The following is an 18,894-nucleotide window of genomic DNA, read 5'->3' on the forward strand; positions in this document are numbered from 1 at the left end:
TGGGAAATAACCGCAGCTTCATCTGCTTGTCTCTTTTTCATAGATCTTTTGTTTGGAAGCTACTTCTGCACTAAAGCCCCATCTGTCAGCTGCTTACTTCTGATAGAGGTTGGGTACCAGTTTATTGTCCCAGCATTCTTTCTGCAATATGTTACAGCCATGTGAGAAATCGTTATCATCAGGTTTTATTCTTCTTGTTTCCAGTAACTCAAGATCTTATATGTGATGGCAATTCATTGTTCTTCATAACATCTGAAACAAGATGCTCACTGAAACTAAAATACTTCTGGAGTATCTTGTAGTCTGCAGAATACTTTCTTTTTTATTGTAATCTTCCTGCTGTATGACGAGTTAACTGTTCCCTTCATTAGGTGTTAGGACTTAAATTTGAGAAGCAGAACTTCCTAGCTTAGCATGTTTGCATTTAATAGCTAGATCACTACTACATTATTATTGTTTTGAACTCCTTACCGTTTCCTGTAAGGTTATACATACTTCAACTCTTAAAAAAAATACAGATTGAAATGTATTGCTTAGAGTTAAAAGGAAATATCTTCTGAAATATAGCATTAAGAGAAGTTATGTGTTTTTTATTATTGGGCTTTAAGCAATGCGAGTTTAGTTTTTCAGGTTCGAACAACCTTTTCTGTGGATTTTCTTTTCTTTTGTTGGTCAGGCAGGTGTACCTTTAGGAAGTGCTTCCACAGTAGCAATTTTAATTTACATCATAATTTCCAGTAGTTTGTGCATTTCAAAGGAGTCCTTGCTATGGAGTAAGTAAAATGAATTAAACTTTTAAGATAGGTTGTTTACAGTAATGTCTGCATGTAGGAGATAATGGTAGTTTCTCAGGGTCTTTGCTTGCAAATTATTGTTGTTCTAAGTTCTGAGGCAAAGTGACTTAAACAGAAGTAATATTTTAAGAAATACTTTGTGGGGTGGATTGATACTAAGGGAGAATGAATTTCTTGTTCCAGTGTTGTTAAAGCTGCTGTGTACCCATAGTCACATTCCATCCCCTGGGGCTCAGTCTCCCTTTTGAAGTTGGAATAATGGGATGGATGTGAAGGATTAGAAATGTCTGAACTCTCCTATAATGACTTTTACCTTCTATTTGATTACCAGATCTGTTAGAAGGATGCATGCTACTTGAACAGTCTCTCAAGACCGTAAGCAGTTGCATTATGGAACTGAAAATAAGAGACCAAGTTGAGACACAGTGCAGTCAGGTGCATAGAGTTATTAATTTTACTAGGTAATTTAGGGAATTTATCTGTACACTCTGCCCTATAGCGTTGCCATTTCTAAGCAATCCCAAGTTCTGTGTCTGCTCCCATCATATATGGGTTTCAGATGACTTTGTTTTGACGTTGAAGGAAGGAATATGTTAGGTGGTCTTTAACTCCTTACTTTTATATGTTTGTCTGGATCTCTTTCTTTCCTTTTCCTGCTGGAGTGGGGCATTCTTCTAGTTAACCCTGTGTACTGTTACTTCATCTTTATGATTTATTATTATTCTTTTAAATACAGGTAGTAAAAATATACCATATTTTTTTCTGGCTCTTCAGGTTGATGTACACATAAAGATACAGAATGAGCTGAAGTGGAAGACTTAAATATGACTTATTTTAATACTTACCGAAGTTCATATTAGTATCCTATCTAGGAACATAAATTTCAAATTCAAGTGTTGTTTGAATGTTCTCTTGATTTTCCTTGCTATATAAGTTACTTGAATTGCTAGGTTCGATGGCTTTTGAAAATTTTTTTTAGGATTTGATTTTAAAATAGTAGCTCACATGAGTGTGTAGTTTATATAATTTAAAAAACAAAACAAAACCCAACCTTTAACTATGATTAATATTTCAGGAACAACAATTAATTCAGTCTGTGGAAAGGGGGCTGTCATGTAGAAAAATATATTTTAAAGAGCATTTTATAAATAATCGTTAAGGTTGGAAAAGACCCTTCAGATCATTGAGTCCATCTGCTAACCTATCACTGCCGAGTCCACCACTAAACCATATCCTCAAGCACCACATCTACCCTTCTTTTAAATACCTCCAGGGACGGAGACTCAACCACTTCCCTGGGCAGCCTGTTCCAATGTTTGACAACCCTTTCGGTGAAGAAGTTTTTCCTAATATCCAATGTAAACTTCCCCTGGCACAGCTTGAGGCCATTACCTCACGTCCTATTGCTTGTTACTAGGGAGAAGAGTCCAACCCCCGCCTTGCTACAAGGTCCTTTCAGGCAGTTGTAGAGTGCAATAAGGTCTCCCCTCGGCCTCCTCTTCTTCAGACTAAACAACCCCAGCTCCCTCAGCCGCTCCTCATAAGACTTGTTCTCCAGACCCTTCACCAGTTTTGTTGCCCTTCTCTGGACATGCTCCAGCACCTCAATGTCCTCCTTGTAGTGAGGGGCCCAAAACTGAACACAGTACTCGAGGTGCGGCCTCACCAGTGCCGAGTACAGGGGGACTATCACCTCACTGTTCCCGCTGGCCACACTATTCCTGATACAAGCCAGGATGCCGTTGGCTGCCTGAGCACACTGCTGGCTCATGTTCAAGCAGCTGTCAACCAACACCCCGAGGTTCTTTGCCTCCAGGCAGCTCTCCAGCCACTCCTCCACAAGCCTGTAGCATTGCATGGGGTTGTTGTGACCCAAGTGCAGGACCCAGCACTTAGCGTCGTTGAATCTCATACCGTTGGCTCCAGCCCAATGATCCAGCCTGTCCAGGTCCCTCTGTAAGGCCTTTTTTCCCTCCAGCAGATTGACACTTCTACCCAGCTTGGTGTCATCTGGAAACTTACTGAGGGTGCACTCAATCCCCTCATCCAGATCATCAGTGATGATATTGAACAGGTCTGGCCCCAACACTGAGCCCTGGGGAACACCACTTGTGACTGGCTGCCAACTAGATTTGACTCCATTCACTACTACTCTCTGGGCTTGGCCGTCCAGCCAGTTTTTAACCCAGTGCAGAGTGCACTTGTCCAAGCTGTGAGCAGCCAGCTTCTCCAGGAGAATGCTGTGGGAGGTGGTGTCAAAGGCCTTACTATAGTCCAAGTAGACAACATCCACAGCCTTCCCCTCATCCACTAAGCGGGTCACCTTATCATAGGAGGAGACCACTATCGTGAGGCAGGACCTCCCTTTCATAAACCCATGCTGGCTGACCCCCATCCCCTGGTTGTCCCACATCCAGCAAAGGAGGGAGATTTTCCCTGGCCCTCCTTTTTATAAATATAACAGTGACAAAACATTTCTTGTTATCTTTAATGGTGGCAGCCAGTTTAAGTTCCAGCTAATGTAGCACTGAAAATGTTTTTGTTTATTTTGCTCCCTTCCCCATCACTTTCCCTCTACAGGTCAGATACTCCGTTGATATACAAAGCTGTGCCAAGCTGGTTTGTGAGAGTGGAGCACATGGTGGAGAAGCTACTGGAGAATAATGCCCAGTGCTACTGGTAATGTCGCCTGCATATTTTTTTCTATGCCTGGGGTTGTGTGTAGGGGCTGGGTGTGTGTGTGTGCTCTAAGCCAATGTGAAAAATATTTGTGTGAAATCTATGTAGAAAACAACAGATAAGTTTTAGATAATGCACCATTAAATTAGCAGGAAGAGGCAGCTATTGGCAATGGTAGCTATTCTGAGAGTCAGTTGTGGGTTTATGGTGTGTTGGTAACAAAATGTACCTGTTTTCTCCACCTCCATAACCTTTATTTTAATTTCTCCTTGTCTCATAAATTACTTGTGCCTGGGAAGCTGAGACCATGTGGGGAAAATGTGGAGGTTACAGCCTCTTCAGTTGTACTGTATGCCATTTCAGTTGTCATTCAGTCTTTCTGTATGAGGGCTGTTAAGAGGATTGGGATTCCACCCCTGTGTGCCTCTGCTCAGCAACTGAAATGGTGTTAAAGGAGGTGACCCAACTTTCAGTGAACAATTGCAGCTTATGCTGCGTTGTATCATGGAGAGTAGTTAACAATTAAATTCTCCATGAGCAGCATTTCCATAACTGCTTACATGGTACAAGCACTGTAAATATTGAAATATGTGGGAAAAGTTAGTGATCCATGATACAGACTGTCCAAAAATGCTGCAGCGATGGCTTGCTAATAAGCACATGCCCAGTCTGGGTATGTAAGAAGATTTTATGGATTAGTAAGTGTTGCTTTCTGTTTTCCATAACAGAACATACTGTGATCCTTCTTTTGGGGAAAAATAAGCTGGAGAGGGGGTGAAAGTGTTTGTTCTTAGCTTTAATTAGCTTTCTCAAGATGCTTTTACTGTTTTGGTGACTGACAGTTGACCGGCATACTTAATTTTCACACGAACATAAGAAAAATTAAGGTCCTATTAAGGAAGTTTTTGAATTGTTGAGATAGTTTTGCTTTTCCAGGAGCAAAGCTTCAAGAAGAAACTGATAAGTGACCTCCACTCATCCAGGAGACATTAATAAGAATTAGTAAACAGTTTGAACCCTACTTCAATCTACGTATTTGGGTTTCAAGTGTCACTTTCTGTAAGGGTTGAGTAGTGGGGGCACAAGTGGAACTGAATGTGGGAGCTGCCGTTGCAAAGGTTGGGTGGGAAGACCAAGTAATTGTATTAATTAGCAATTCAATATGCTTGAAATTGAAGTAACCATTTGTCCTTTAGGCAATTCCTGAGTCTTGACATAATTCTGTAACTGACCATAGAACTGATTCCTCTCAAAACAGTATGGTCGTAGAGATTTTGAGAATCTTTTTGTAGAGAATATGGCCACAAGTAGAGCTGTATTATCACAAAATGATTAATGAAATGATATTAATATGTATTTCAATTATGTGATTTAATAATTACTGGTTTGAATTCTTGGTGGCTTTTGTTACATAAATATGGCTTTTTAACATCTAGCTTTTTAAAAGACAAAGTAATTACTTTTAAGGTTTTCTTCTTATGTTCTTCACTGATGTCAGTTTTGTTTGGGATTTAACTTTGTAAGTTGGTGTTGAGAATGCTAGGGTTCTTCAATATTCATTTCTTTAAATTGTGGCAAGTCCATCCTTCCCAAAACCTACTTTTTTGCTTTTGAAGAGACTTGATCTCTGAAAGTGTCACAGGAATAATACCTAGCTTTTTAAAATTATTTTTGGACTCTCTGGGGCTTCAGCATGTCCTGAAAATGAGGAAATTTGGGATAAATGCTTTTCAGACTATATTAACCTTTGCAAAATGAGTTTGACTGCATTGCTGTTTTTTATTCCTATAAATGACTGATAGGTATATTGTCCCTTAAGAATAGCTGCACTCTTTATAGATATCCCTTTTTGATGAGATAGATTAAACATAGTTGGACAAACTTTGCAACCTGATTGCATTCCTAATTAGTTCTTTAATTGGATTAGCCTACTGATAAAGCCATAGCGATTCAAAATTTAAAGCCAGCATCTGTGTCTTTGTTTTTCAAAATGAAGTTAACTGTAGTAGAATGATTACATGAGTAATGTGCCAGCATTTTCATAAAACCAGAAACCAAAAAAACCTCTCTTAATTCTCCCAACCTTATTCTGATAAGAGTGGGAAGTAACTTGTGCTAGATGTTGCTGAAAATGCAGAATTGGAACAGTTTGAGACTGTTTCAGTCGTCAGTCCCAGGTCTGTTACTGAATGTTCTGTTTACCACACAACTGGCAGAAGAGGCTGTGGGGTTTTTTTTTTGGTGGTGTGGGTTTTTTTTTTCCTTTAAACAGAGAGAAAGAAAAAGAGTATTCATATTAAGACAACCTACTACTGTGGTACTTGAGATAAAGAGGGGCTGATTCGGCTGCTACACCATTCAGGGCTGTCAGACCTTGGTTTCTTGTTATGTTGATACAGAGAGCTCAGTGCAGCACCAGAGCTGGGTCCCAGTGTAAGTGGTCTGGATTTCAGCCTTAATTGTTTGTTGTCACTATCATGTTATAGAATGATTTGTTGAAGAAGCATTTCCTATGTAACCACAGACAAGCAATTAAACAAGGCCACCTTAGATTCTATTGTCTAATATAGGACTAATTCCTGTCATCACAGAGTTCAAAGTTGGTATAAATTACAAATTTTGAAGAGTAAATTAGTGCCATTTATACTTATGTTTCTAAACTGTTGTAGATCACACTTCTGGCAGTGTGTGTAATATTATACTTCCAGGTCAATAGAAAAGGTTCTGTAGACTGTGTAGTTTATAATTTCAATATCAGCTTTGAACTCTTTAAATTTCAATTTTTAAAAAAAACTTCCTCACTTGAAGTTCTACTTCAGTAACTTGTGAAAGATTTACCTCTAACTATTGACAAGTTTCTAGTGTTAGAGAGTATTGTGTGGTTCTGACATTATTTATGTAAGATGTACAGCACTTGCTATAGTGAAAGAATGAGCATCAGTGGCAGGAAAGCAGTGATGGATGTTGTTGAACCTGGCAGACAGCTAACCACCACACAGTCATTCCCTCACCCTCTGTCCCCAGTGGGATGGTGGGAGAGAATCAGGGTGGGGTAGGGTGGGGGAAATTTGTGGGTTGAGATAAATAGTTTAATGGGACAGAAGAGGAAGGGATAATAATAGAATATACAAATTAAGTGATGTGCAGCGTAATTGTTCACCACCCACTGACTGATGCCCAGCCAGTTCCTGAGCAGTGGCTGCCCTGAGTGCCCCTCATCCTGCCCAACTCTCCCCTGTTTATATGCTGAGCACGGCATCATATGGTATGGAATATCGCTTGGGCCAGTTTGGGTCAGCTGTCCTGGCTGTGCCCCCTCACAATTTCTCGCTGGCAGAGCGCAAGAACCTGAAGAGTCCTTGACTAGTGTAAGCACCACTTAACAACATGTAAAACATCAGTGTGTTATCAACATTATTCTCATACTAAATCCAAAACACAGCACTATAGCAGCTACTGGGGGGTGGAAATTATCCCAGCCAAAACCAGGAGAGTATCCACTGCCTTATTCTAAACCATCTACATCATGTCCAGGTCCCACACTTTCTAATACGTTCCAATTAATCACTACCATGTTTCCTGTCTTTTGATATGTACACACAGATATCATTCCCTTAGTCTATGGGCCGTCCCTATAAAATGTTCACTGAGTTCATTTAGTCCATGACTTTGGGCTCCATCTGTCATAACAGTCTTTCAGAGCAGGAGAGATGGTGTGTGGTGGTGGATTGTTGCATGCTGAAGCCAGTTCTGGTTCTGTTATCATTGCACTTGTCTGGTTCTATCATTGCTGCACTTTGCTTGGTTTCTTCATTCTTCATTGATCTAGGTGTTTCTTGCTCCAATACCATTGATATGGCATATAGCCACCACAGGAGTGATGATATCCAGTGTTTTATAACAATTCATACAGTTGAATTTATTGGCTATTCTCACCCAAGATCAAATCCCCTTGAGGTATACTTTGGACTTCCCCATCCTTCTGCATAACCCACCAAGTGCATCCAGGTCCTTGAGCAAAAGCCATCCCACAGATGGGTTTGCCTTTGTCTGAGACAGAAATAACCCAGACTGTCTTCCCCAGCATGTTTTATGTGCACTACAGGGACTTTATCCCCTTCTACAGTACGTAAAAGTTTTGACTGGGCAGGGCCAGCTCGATTGGCAGATCCCCTCATGTTGATGCTTCTTGTAATTGAAAAACTCAAGCCCTGTAATAGATCTTGATATAGGTCCTTAGCTGAAGGTATCCTATTTTTGACTTTCTTTACTTTAACTGCTAGTTCTTATTGAAAATACCACACAGAACACATCTGACAGGCCTTTTTGCTAGAAGTGAATTCCCTGGTTTACGAAGTGTGAATTTTGCATGCATTTCTTGCTATTCTTTTACGAGCAGTAGTTTTCACGTGTGTCAAACACATTAATCTTTTGAGAAGCTTTTCATCTTGATTCTACTGATCTTCGACTAGCTCCCTTTTTTGCTGAACAGCAAACTCTGCTTATTATGCTTAGCTTGTATCATAAACCGTAAGGCTTTTTAGGGTATGCAGAAGATGGGCTGTCAAGCCCACATGCAATAGAAAGCTAATGTTTGTTCTACTAAACTCGTAATTTTTGTCCAAATGAGAAATCTGAGTCTGTAGCAGGGCAACAAAATTTTAAGTCATAACAGAATTTAGCACAATGGAGGAAAATCAGTTACTACCTTGTTTGTTAGCATTAATAAATAGATTTTATCTGAACAATTTTAAATGCATCTTGTGGGGGGAGGATTTTTTCTTTTATTTTTTTTCTTTTTGTAATGACTATGCAATTGTAACTCTTCTTTCTGAATCATTGATCACACTTTTCTTGCTTGGGAAACGTGAATATAAATTATGTCTTCTCTCTAGTAGCGACTGTGGTGTGTATAGCAACTTGCAGTCACTAGATGGCAACATTTCCCGAGGAAAAACTCAAACTAGTGTCGTTGCCTTCAGTAGGAGGTGAAAAAAAATTGCTGCAGGGTTAGCCTTGTGTTTGTCTAATTTAGAGCAGTGTAAGTAAGAAGATTTTATTACTGCCTGTTATCAGACATAGTTGAGGGCTAGAAGTAAATTTTGAGGCTTATTCCAGTTGATTTTGATGGCTTGTGCTTTACTGTTTCCTCTCAAAGCCCCTTGAGCAGAGATTGCCAGTTATGTCATGAATACAGCAGGTAGCTTTTCAGTCCCAGTGAATGGTTATCAGAAGCTTGTTGTGTGGTTCAAGTAATACCTTACTAAATAAAAACTCCAAATGTCAGTTCACAAAGCAATTATAGCGCCATGTTTTTAGGTAGCTGGTAGATCTATCTGCATGTGCAGTGTGTTGAATGTTTGCTACCGTTACAGGATTGCAAACATTTACATAGAAAAATTTGACATGAATCATAAATGCTAATGCCATATGTTAACGTAAATGTAGAATATTCCAAAGGAAACTATGCAGAAAGAAGTGAAAGCTTCATTTCTCTCTGGCTTCAGGATCTGCAGAGATTTTTGCCATCATTGGTAAGATTAAGGATTTTTTAATAGCAATTAGTGTGGTGTCTGGGTCATACAAATAAAATATATCAGGATTTTTAAAATATGAGTGTATCAAAAAATTGGAGGTTATGGCTTCACTTAATCTTGACTTGTCAAGCAACTGTATGCTGCTGACAGTGGGGTTCTGATGCAGTCTGCAGCAACACTGCAGTCTCACGCTGAAGTGTTTGTTGCTATGGGAACCAGGATAAAAGAGTGAAAAAAACCATTGCTATATCAAAATGATTGAAAGCACTATTCATTTAGCAAATGTAAGCTGCATATAAGTAGAAAATGCTCTTGCATTGGTGGAGGCAATGCACACTTATGTGGGGTATGTGGTTCTGCACCATTCTAATAAGCTTTCTTGAACTGAGGAAGAGAAAGAGTCCGCTGCAGTAGAAATTCTGTGTGCTTTGCAAACAGCTGACCTTTCCTTTCTCTTCCCCTTTCCTCCCTCCTGCTTCCCCCAATGTTTAATTAGGTCCATGATATAGATTGGCGCTAATTAAAGTGTCAGAAGGGCAGGGATAGTTGTTTATTTTATCTCCTTGAATTAAAAACCATTAAAAATCCATTTGAGGGCATGTTTAAGGAGGCTTGTTAATAGAGTAAATTCACATAATGGAATTTAGGACTTTGTCTTCTAAGGATTGGTTAATGTTTAAAAAGAAAAGCAAATTCTACACCTAAAACAAAAAAAACAGCTGTTATGGTATGAATTTAAATAAACCTGTACATATTTAGTTCAATGACATAGGGTAACTACTTAATCAGCTTTGGTTTCCCTATTACAACTCAGCTATTTTCTGGAAGAGTGACTTCCTTCTCTCTGAACAGATAAGTGATTCCTGATTTCAGATGTCTCTTTAAAAGTGACCAGCTTGCCAAATGAAAGGTTAGATCTGGGACCAACTTCTCAGAATGAAACATATCAGATGTTGGGTGCTAATCTGGTATGAGATTTCCTAATTCACACTGCTTAAGGTAGTGTTTTATCAACTTTTTAGCTTAACTATTATGGGACTGTTTTTCAAATAATTCTTAAGCTCAGAGCTCCCTTCAGTTAGTAATTATGAAGTAAATCTTATCCAATACATAAAATTGCTGTGGTTTTTCAAAGAACGTAATGAATAAAATTAGCTGATGAGAAGAATGATGAAGAGTGAGAAAGGATTAGTATATCTTTATGTAATGTCTTAAAGAGCTTTTAGTGGTAAATTGATGATAAAACATATGAGGCTTCTGCAGTGGCAATATTTGTCAGCTGTTTATTTCAGCAGTGATATTTGTGTTTATAGAAAAGAGGTACAGTACTGCTTTGAGACAGAGTTCCTGTATCCTGTGACTAGGGCAAGGTGAGCCAAATCAAGGAGTCATGCAGAGCACATCTGAGCTTTGAAATGGAATAATAAGTTGAACTCAGTATTTGCAATTGTTATAGGCATGAGAGAGATACTTCAAAATACAGCTACAGAAAAGGAACAGATGTCTTAATCCTTTTAATAAGTTTCCTTTTGGATCATGTAATAATTCAGGGTTTGGTGTTTGGGTTTTTTTTTTGTGGGGTTTTGTTTTTTTTTTTTTGGATGCTGTTCCTCGGGTATTAACTGGTGATGAGAAGTCACTGGATCAACAGCCATGGTAACTTACCGTTAGCACACCCATTAATGCTCTGGGATTGAAGATGGTCCCTAATTTGTCATTTTCAAATTCATGCCCACTTTTCTTGTGAAGCTTGGATACTGGGTAGTACATAGATATTAAAGGCGAAGAAAATGGTTTCTCTTGTGATAAGTGAATAAATGTTGGTAAAGGACTGGATTTTGTTTTGTTCTTCATAGGGTTTGTTTCACTTGTCAAATGGAGTTTTATTTTAGACTCTAAGAAAATGAGTAGCTACCAAGAAAGGATGTAGGAGTTCACTGTGCACAGGACTTAGCAATGCATGAATTCAGCAAAACCCCAAATCTGCTTCAAAAATAGGAACAAATAGTCAAAAATGGCATACAAATTTGGAGTTAGAGTTTTGATGTTGGGAGATTAAGATAGAAATTAGCATTCAAATAGGTTGAAACTGGTGTACTTTCAAAATCTTTCTAATATATGATTTGACAAATCAATATTTATTCCTTTGTGTTGTGGAGTTCAGTTCCCTGAACTGTTCAACTGTTGAAATGTCTTCATCCTGAAGTTTTAGTGCACTATCCTGGGTGCCAAGAAAGTAGAAATAGCTATTATCCCATACTATTCTACAGGCATGTATCAAGAGCTTCATGACCTGCTGAGACAGCAGTCTCCTTAACCTTGCTAAATGTTTGAGAAAGAAGTACGCAATCCTATCTGTGTCATTTTGTGGAGAAATTTGAAGGTCAAAACCAACACAAATTGTAGACCAGTTGGGAAATAAAAAAACCTGTTTCGAACAGCATAGTTCTAGGAGCTGCAGTAGGATTATATTAGGAGAGAAGTTGTTGCTTTGATTTCAGTTTTAAACTTGTGGAACTATTTGATTCTGGAGCTTGACGTTTTCTGAGATCTGACTCTGTTCAGTGCCATTAGCAGTGGGTTGCTCTAAATGGGCTCTAGCACTAGTCACCTTGCTCATCATACCCAACTGTAAAGTCAGTGGAGGCACCAGCGTAAAACTGAAATTTGTGCTTCCGAGCTGAAGGGGGTTTGTGACAGATACCTGGTTAAATGTGAAAACGTGCATATTAGCATATGGGAAAGACTTTTTTTCATATATCTGTGTTGTAAAAAAAGGAATATTTATGTGGGTGGCCTTGCTTTTGTTTTTGTCTTTTTATTCTCTTTAAAGCTTCTAAATATCTGTGCTGTGGGGACAGTTTTGATGCACAAGGATCAGTGTTTAACAGCTGCACAATTTGCCACAGTATAAATTTCAGGGGACTGTTTCAGCTGTTGGGTTTAGGTAAGTGGTGTTTAACACACCCCAAAATTTCCTGAAAGCTAAGGACCAGCATCAGTATTGATTCATGGTTTGTCACTGTCTTATCAAACTCACAATTCTGTTGGCAATGTACTTGGGAATACGGATGGAAAGAATTAACTGGGAATTATGAGGAAGACTGTGAGCTGATAGATTAAATACAATATAGCATAGTCTCAGGGTGAGGCCAAGTTTCTTCAGTTACTGCAGGGGAGAAAAGGGAGCAGGATTCACCGGAGGGCAGCATTCCTCAGGCTGCCCTCAGTCTCCTTAGCTGAGTAAAACAAACAGCCTTTTCTGCAAATTTAAGAAATCATTGCTTTTTTGCAGATGGAAGAGTAAAAAATGCTTCTTTAACTAATAATACATACCTGTGGCAGGATGATATTTTTACTAAAATGTAATGAGAGAAGTATACCAAGAAGATATCTAAGAGGATTAAAAAGAAATGGGAAAAAAACCTATGGAAACAGTAACCTGGAGTTGGTGTAACATAAAGATCAGGTGTTAGTAACAACATTGTTGAGAATACTGTTCTGTCTTCCAAGCTTAGTGAAATACTTAAATAGAACGTGCCTCTGATATTTTTTTCCCTCCTTCCTTTTTTCATATGTAGGTAAGTCAGAAGTGTCAGACTAGGATATCTGTAGCTAATTCTAGTCAGACTAAATAAAAGGAACAGGCTGTAGTCTTGAACTACGTGACTGGCAAGGCTGTTCTCTGCTGCAGTTACCTCCTCTAGCTTCTTTCCAGTTGGAGGCTGTATCTGCTGTTAGGTAGCTGGGTAGCATCTGTGTGGTGGTATGAACCAATTGTTTTAAGTAGCACTTTGAGTGATGGGCTCAATGTGTTTTAGATACAGGCTCTTTTTATTTGATGGCTGTGTCAGTGTTATTTCTGTATTGTCCCACCAAAGTATCACAAATCACCGTTGCAGATGTGGTTCATAGTAGATGAAGCAGTTTGTGTTTTATGTTCCACTAAGAACTGGCAGCAGGGTCAGACAATTTTACCGGAAGAGGTAAATTATATGCTTTCATAGCTCAGAGAGAGAGATATATTACACCACATATATTTTTGTGGTTAATGTCCACTTTGGGGATAAAATCAATTTTGCATGCATGTTTTGAGGAGGCAGAGTTGAAAGTCTTAGCATTTTAATGTAACTGGGGGATTGTTTCAGCCTCTAGCTATGTTAAGTGAGACTAATAATTTCAGCTAATCAGTGTCTAGCAACTTCTGAAAAATGGAAACTAGTTTAGGAGTGCTGTAAAGAGAAGTTTTCCACATTAGTGGAATGTTAGACCGATACTAATGGTCTTCATAGCCTTTCCACTTGTGTTTGGAGAGTAACGAGTCCCACTCTAAAAAAAAAAATTGCAAAAGCCTGTATACATTCCTAAATTTTAAAGCAGGGATACGGATGTCATGTAAAACATTAGTCACTGAGGGTGTTTAAATTTTTTTTATTATGTTTTTGTTTAAGAAATATTACAGAAGATAACTTTGCAGACGAAAGTAAATCTAGAAATGACTAGTGAAGCCATGGAACTTCAGGCTGATATTAGTGAGTCTTTTTATGGTAGCTTTTATCCACCTGAGACAACACTGGCATCAATAAGTCTTCAGATTTCCACATGGCATTGTCATGGGTAAAACTTTTGAGACAGTAGCTTTCATTTTCATCAGTAGATTTTTTGAGGTATGCTCACACTTATGTCTTAAACCTTCCACTCCTGGGCCAAATCCTACCTTAGTGTGTCATGTGAATCCATTCTTTTAATTTTTCCTCTAAACGATTCTTTATTTTTTGTTACTCTTGGGCCTGATCTGTGGCTAAATATCATTATTCTTAAAAAATAAAATAAAATAAAATAAAATTGATAGAGGACCAAGAGCTTCAAAAAGAAAAGGTAGAAGAGACTGTATGTTTCCTGGAGTTTGGCTGCTACTTTCTTTAGAAACTCCGGGTCTCTAAATCAAGCTCATACTTAGGAAGGACCCTTCTAGCTACACTGGAAAAACAAATCCAGAAAAACGTGCCATGGTTTGCTCAATAACTCAGTTCTAGAGTTATTTGTATTGTTGTTAGCTGTTCATTCACAGCTTCTGTGCACCTATGACACTGTCTTAAGCTTATTCTTCCTGTGAGTTTCATTTGAGATTGGTCTCTTTAAATGCACCTTTAGGCACGAAGGGGGTATATTGTTGACCTTAAAACCCATTGCTTTTTCTCATCTGCTATATAATAATTGTATAAATAGTTAATTGTTTGTTTACATCATAAGACAAAACAGTTGGTTCCTAATCAAACCATCAGTCTACTTAGTATATCCAGGAAACTTGCTAGGCATCAGATTCTGATGTTAACCTTTGAGCTCCAAGACACTTTTGTATGATGAAAACTTGCCTTTAACATCCCTCAAAGCCAATTAGTGCTCAAAATGAGTTTTTAGCAAGCATTGATAGGGTTTTTGTTTGGGTTTTGTTTTGTTTGTTTGTTTGGGGGGGTGTTTTAGTTTTTAATCAGAGAATTAAAAGTAGGTAGGATAAATAGTGTGAAGAGGCTTTTTTTTTTGGTAGGGTATATCAACCTGCGATTTATTAATTCTCGAAGTCTAAAAGTAATGTGTAGATAACTGGATGCTCATGCATAATGCAAGGTGACCTTTGATGTTATTACTGCAGGCTTTTGAAACTTGGTAATTTCATTCAGCACCAAAAGCAGTAACTGGTATTTTTTTCTGCATGTAAAATAAAGCACAGTAGTGGTGTTATCCACCCTTAGCCATAATCCTCCTATGTTAGGCCTTGCTGAGGATTTTTGGACCTTGTTTCACCCTTAATGAATCTATTGTATGTTGCACACATTTTTACTGAGTTATTTGATAGTAAAATACACATGGTATTTTTCACTTTTGTAGCTTACTTGAAGATCAGAGAAAGGCAGAATAAATGGTGTTACTTTGGCAGCAACTCTATAGGCCTTGCAATAGCCAGTGCAGTAATATGAATGTGCTGCAATGCATGCAATGTGTGAAAACTAACTTGTTTTGTGGATGAAATAAAATAAAAGTGTTCTTATTAGCGTTCTTTTAAGTGAAATGTAGTGATAAAAGAATACTTATTTTTGGAACAGGGTTCCAGATTTTGTGAGGGAGAAGCGTTTTGGGAACTGGCTTAAAGATGCACGAGACTGGGCTATATCTAGAAACCGGTACTGGGGAACACCCATCCCTTTGTGGGTCAGTGACGATTTTGAAGAGGTGAGTAAGAAAACAAAGGTTTCCTGTTAAGTCTATCAAAATAAGCAAACAACATATATATACTTTTCTGTCATCTTCAGCTGTTAGTCTTAAGTTCTGTTAATATATCTTAACAGTATATGTGTATCTATAATAGGTGATAAGATATATACATATGAATGCATGCATTTGTGTGCCCATATGCGTTTTCTTTGCTATTGCTTGAAAACTGAAAGCAATTTTTCCTTTTTTTTGTTTTTAAATTAGAATTAATCTTTTCTTTCCTGGAAGAATTTGCAGTGATGGTAAATCTAATGGAAATAACAGATACAGTGAGAAAATGGCAAGGAAGATATTTCTTTATTCAGTCCTTTCAGTCTTTTAGAAATCCTGATGCTCAGTTACTTGAAACAAAATTAATTGCTGAAGGCGTAAAAGCAAGTCCACCATAGTAGAACAGTGAAAATATGTATCTGTAGTGCTACAAATATAAATGTAACAGACTCTAAAAATGTGAATCTAGTGGAATGATGAAAGCGTATAATGGGAATGCTGGAAGTTAGTTTTTTGAAGTTGTAAGGTACCCTGCAGTAACATAAAGCTAAGTGCACAAGTGAATGCTTTACACAGTTTTGGTGACTGCTTTTTCCTATGTGTCAAAACACCAAATTTTAAAACTGTTTCTGAAGATAATTTTTTTCTGTGATTCTGTTAGTTCCATTAGACATATATGATAAATCCTTCCTCATGCTGGAAATAGGAAACACTAATCAATGTCAAGATGTCCATGGAAGGTAAATACCGATGTCAGCATCCCACGCCTTTGTTTTTATGTCCCTTGATTTGAACAAGTTTTAATTTTCGTTTTAGATGTGGAAGACCTCAAATCAGAAAATATCACAGCATCACAGGTTGGAAGGGACCTCAGGGATCATCTAGTCCAACCTTTGTAGGAAGAGCCCAGTCTAGACAAGATGGGCCAGCACCCTTGTCCAGACGACTCTTGAAGGTGCCCAATGTGGCTGAGTCAACCACTTCCCTGGGAAGATTATTCCAATGGTTCACTGTCCTCACTGTGAAAAATTTCCCTCTGGTGTCCAATCAGAATCTCCCCAAGAGCAACTTTTGTCCATTTCCCCTTGTCTTCTCCATGTGACTCCTTGTAAAAAGGGAGTCTCCATCTTCTTTGTAACTACCCCTTAAGTACTGGTAGACGGTGATGAGATCCCCTCTGAGCCTCCTTTTCTCAAGGCTGAACAAACCCAGTTCTCTCAGCCTATCCTTGTATGGCAGGCTTCCCATCTTGGTGGCCCTTCTCTGGACCCCTTCCAGCCTGTCCACATCCTTTTTGTATAGCGGGGACCAGAACTGTACACAGTACTCCAGGTGTGGCCTGACAAGCGCTGAGCACAGTGGGCTAATTACTTCTTTCTCTCTGCTGGCGATGCCCTTTTTGATGCAACCCAGCATCCTGTTGGCCTTCTTGGCTGCAGCAGCACACTGTTTGCTCATGTTGAGCTTTGTGTCCACCAAGACCCCCAGGTCGCTTTCCACAGAGCTGCTCTCCAGCCAGGTGGATCCCAGTCTGTGCTGCACTCCTGGATGATGTTTTCCCAGGTTCATGACCTCACACTTTTCCATGTTGAACTTCATAAGGTTCTTTGCTAGCCCACCCTTCCAGCCTATCCAGGTCTCCCTGCAGAGCAGCTCTCCCTTCTGGAGTGTCTACTTCCCCACTCAACCTGGTGTCATCAGCAAACTTCACCAGGCTACACTTGATGCTGTCATCCAGATCACTTATAAAGATGTTGAATATCATTGGGGCCAATGTTGATCCCTGGGGGACTCCACCAGTGACAGGTTGCCACTTGGAAAAGGAGCTATTTATCACCACCCTTTGGGTGTGGCCTGTCAGCCAATTCCCCACCCCGTGCACAGACCACTTGTCTAGGCCATAACGCATTAATTTCTCCAGGAGGAGACTGTGGGGGACCATATCAAAGGCCTTGGAGAAGTGCAGGTAGACAATGTCCACCACCCGCCCCATGTCAACCAAGCAGGTCGCTTTGTTGAAGAAGGCCACAAGGTTTGTCAAGCACAATCTGCCTTTAGTGAAGCCATGTTGGCTTTTCCCAATCATGTGCTCCAATTGACTTGTGATGGCCCTCAGGAGGATTCATTCCATGACTTACCCCAGGATTGAAGTAAGGCTGATGGGCCTATAGTTACCCGGATCCTCCCTCGAGCCCTTCTTGTAGGTAGGGGTAACATTTGCCTTCCTCCAGTTGTCTGGGACATTCCCCGTTTGCCTTGACTTCTTGAAGATTATGGAGAGTGGCCTTGCAATGATGTCAGCCAGCTCTCTCAGCACCCTCGGGTGGATGTCGTCAGGGCCTATTGATTTGTAGGGGTCAAGCTCCTGTAGTAATTCCTGTACTAACTCTTCCTTCACTGATGGAGGGCCGGTGTTTGGATCAATCGGCAATTTTGTTCCCAAAGCCTGGGACCCAACAGTGTTGGTAAAGACAGAGGTGAAGAAAGTGTTGACGACCTCTGCCTTTTCAGCATCATTGGTGATTGACTGTCCTTCTCTGTTTAAGAGTAGGCCTACGTTTTCCTTCTTTTTCTGCTTATGGTTGACATGTCTGAAGAAACCTTTCTTGTTTTTTTTACATCTAGAGCCAGTTTCATTTTGAGTTGGGCTTTTGCTTTTCTAACTGCATCTCTGCACACTCTGGCAATGCCTTTGTAGTTCTTGATGGATAGTCTTCCACTTCTCTGTTTCTGGTCTGCTTCCCTCTTGGATTTGAGTAGACCCAGGAGGTCATGGTTGAGCCATGGGGGCCTCTTGCTCCGCTTACTTCCTTTTCCTTTGTAGGGGATAAATTGGCTTTGTGCTTCCAATAGAGAGTTCTTGAAGAATTCCCAGCACTCACTAGCTCCTTTGTCTTCAGTGGAAGCTGCCCATTGAATCCCTCCCAATTGAGCCCTTAGTGCACTGAAGTCTGCTCTTCTGAAATCCACAACCCTTGTCTTAAAGCTGACCTTCAGCACGCTCAGCAGGATCCTGAACTCCACAATATTGTGGTCACTGCAGCCGAGGCTATCACTAACCGAGATATTACAAAGCAGGCTTTCTCAGTTTGTGAATAGCAAGTCCAGCAGTGCCTCCTTCCTGGTTGGCACATCTAACATTTGTATCAGGAAACAGTCCTCTATATGTTCCAGGAACTTGGTGGATGCCGTATTGTTCTTCCAGCAGATGTCTGGGTAGTTGAAGTCACCCATCGGGACCAGGTTGTGTTGGCCAGAAGCTTGCTTTAGTGCCCCAAATATCACTTCATTAGCTTCATCATCATGGTTAGGAGGTCGATAGCAGATGCCCACTGTGAGGTCCTGCTTGGATATGACCCCTTTGACTTTAACCCAGAGGCATTCGATAGAGCAGTTGCAATCACCATAGTTGACTTTGATACATTCAAGGTGTTCCCTAATGTAGAGTGCAACTCCTCCACCTCTTCTACCTTGCCTGACTTTACGAAAGAGCTTGTAACAATCCAATGCGATGCCCAAGTCGTTTGAGGTGTCCCACCATGTTTCAGTTACTCCTGTGATGTCGTACCCTTCTGAGTGGGCACGGACCTCCAGTTCCTTCTGTTTGTTTCGTAGACTGT

At 39.7% G+C, this 18,894-nt stretch overlaps 1 protein-coding gene across 1 annotated transcript in view; it reads left to right on the forward strand.

Moving 5' to 3' along the window:
- Positions 1-18,894, forward strand: part of IARS1 (isoleucyl-tRNA synthetase 1) — a 113,582-nt gene that overhangs the window by 38,184 nt on the left and 56,504 nt on the right. The window contains exons 13-14 of the mRNA XM_064454231.1: positions 3,375-3,473; positions 15,115-15,241. Coding sequence (XP_064310301.1) covers positions 3,375-3,473; positions 15,115-15,241 — 226 coding nt within the window. The remainder of the gene's footprint in view (positions 1-3,374; positions 3,474-15,114; positions 15,242-18,894) is intronic.

The sequence above is a fragment of the Phalacrocorax carbo genome, chromosome 6, assembly GCF_963921805.1.
Source record: "Phalacrocorax carbo chromosome 6, bPhaCar2.1, whole genome shotgun sequence".
NCBI lineage: Eukaryota > Metazoa > Chordata > Aves > Suliformes > Phalacrocoracidae > Phalacrocorax > Phalacrocorax carbo.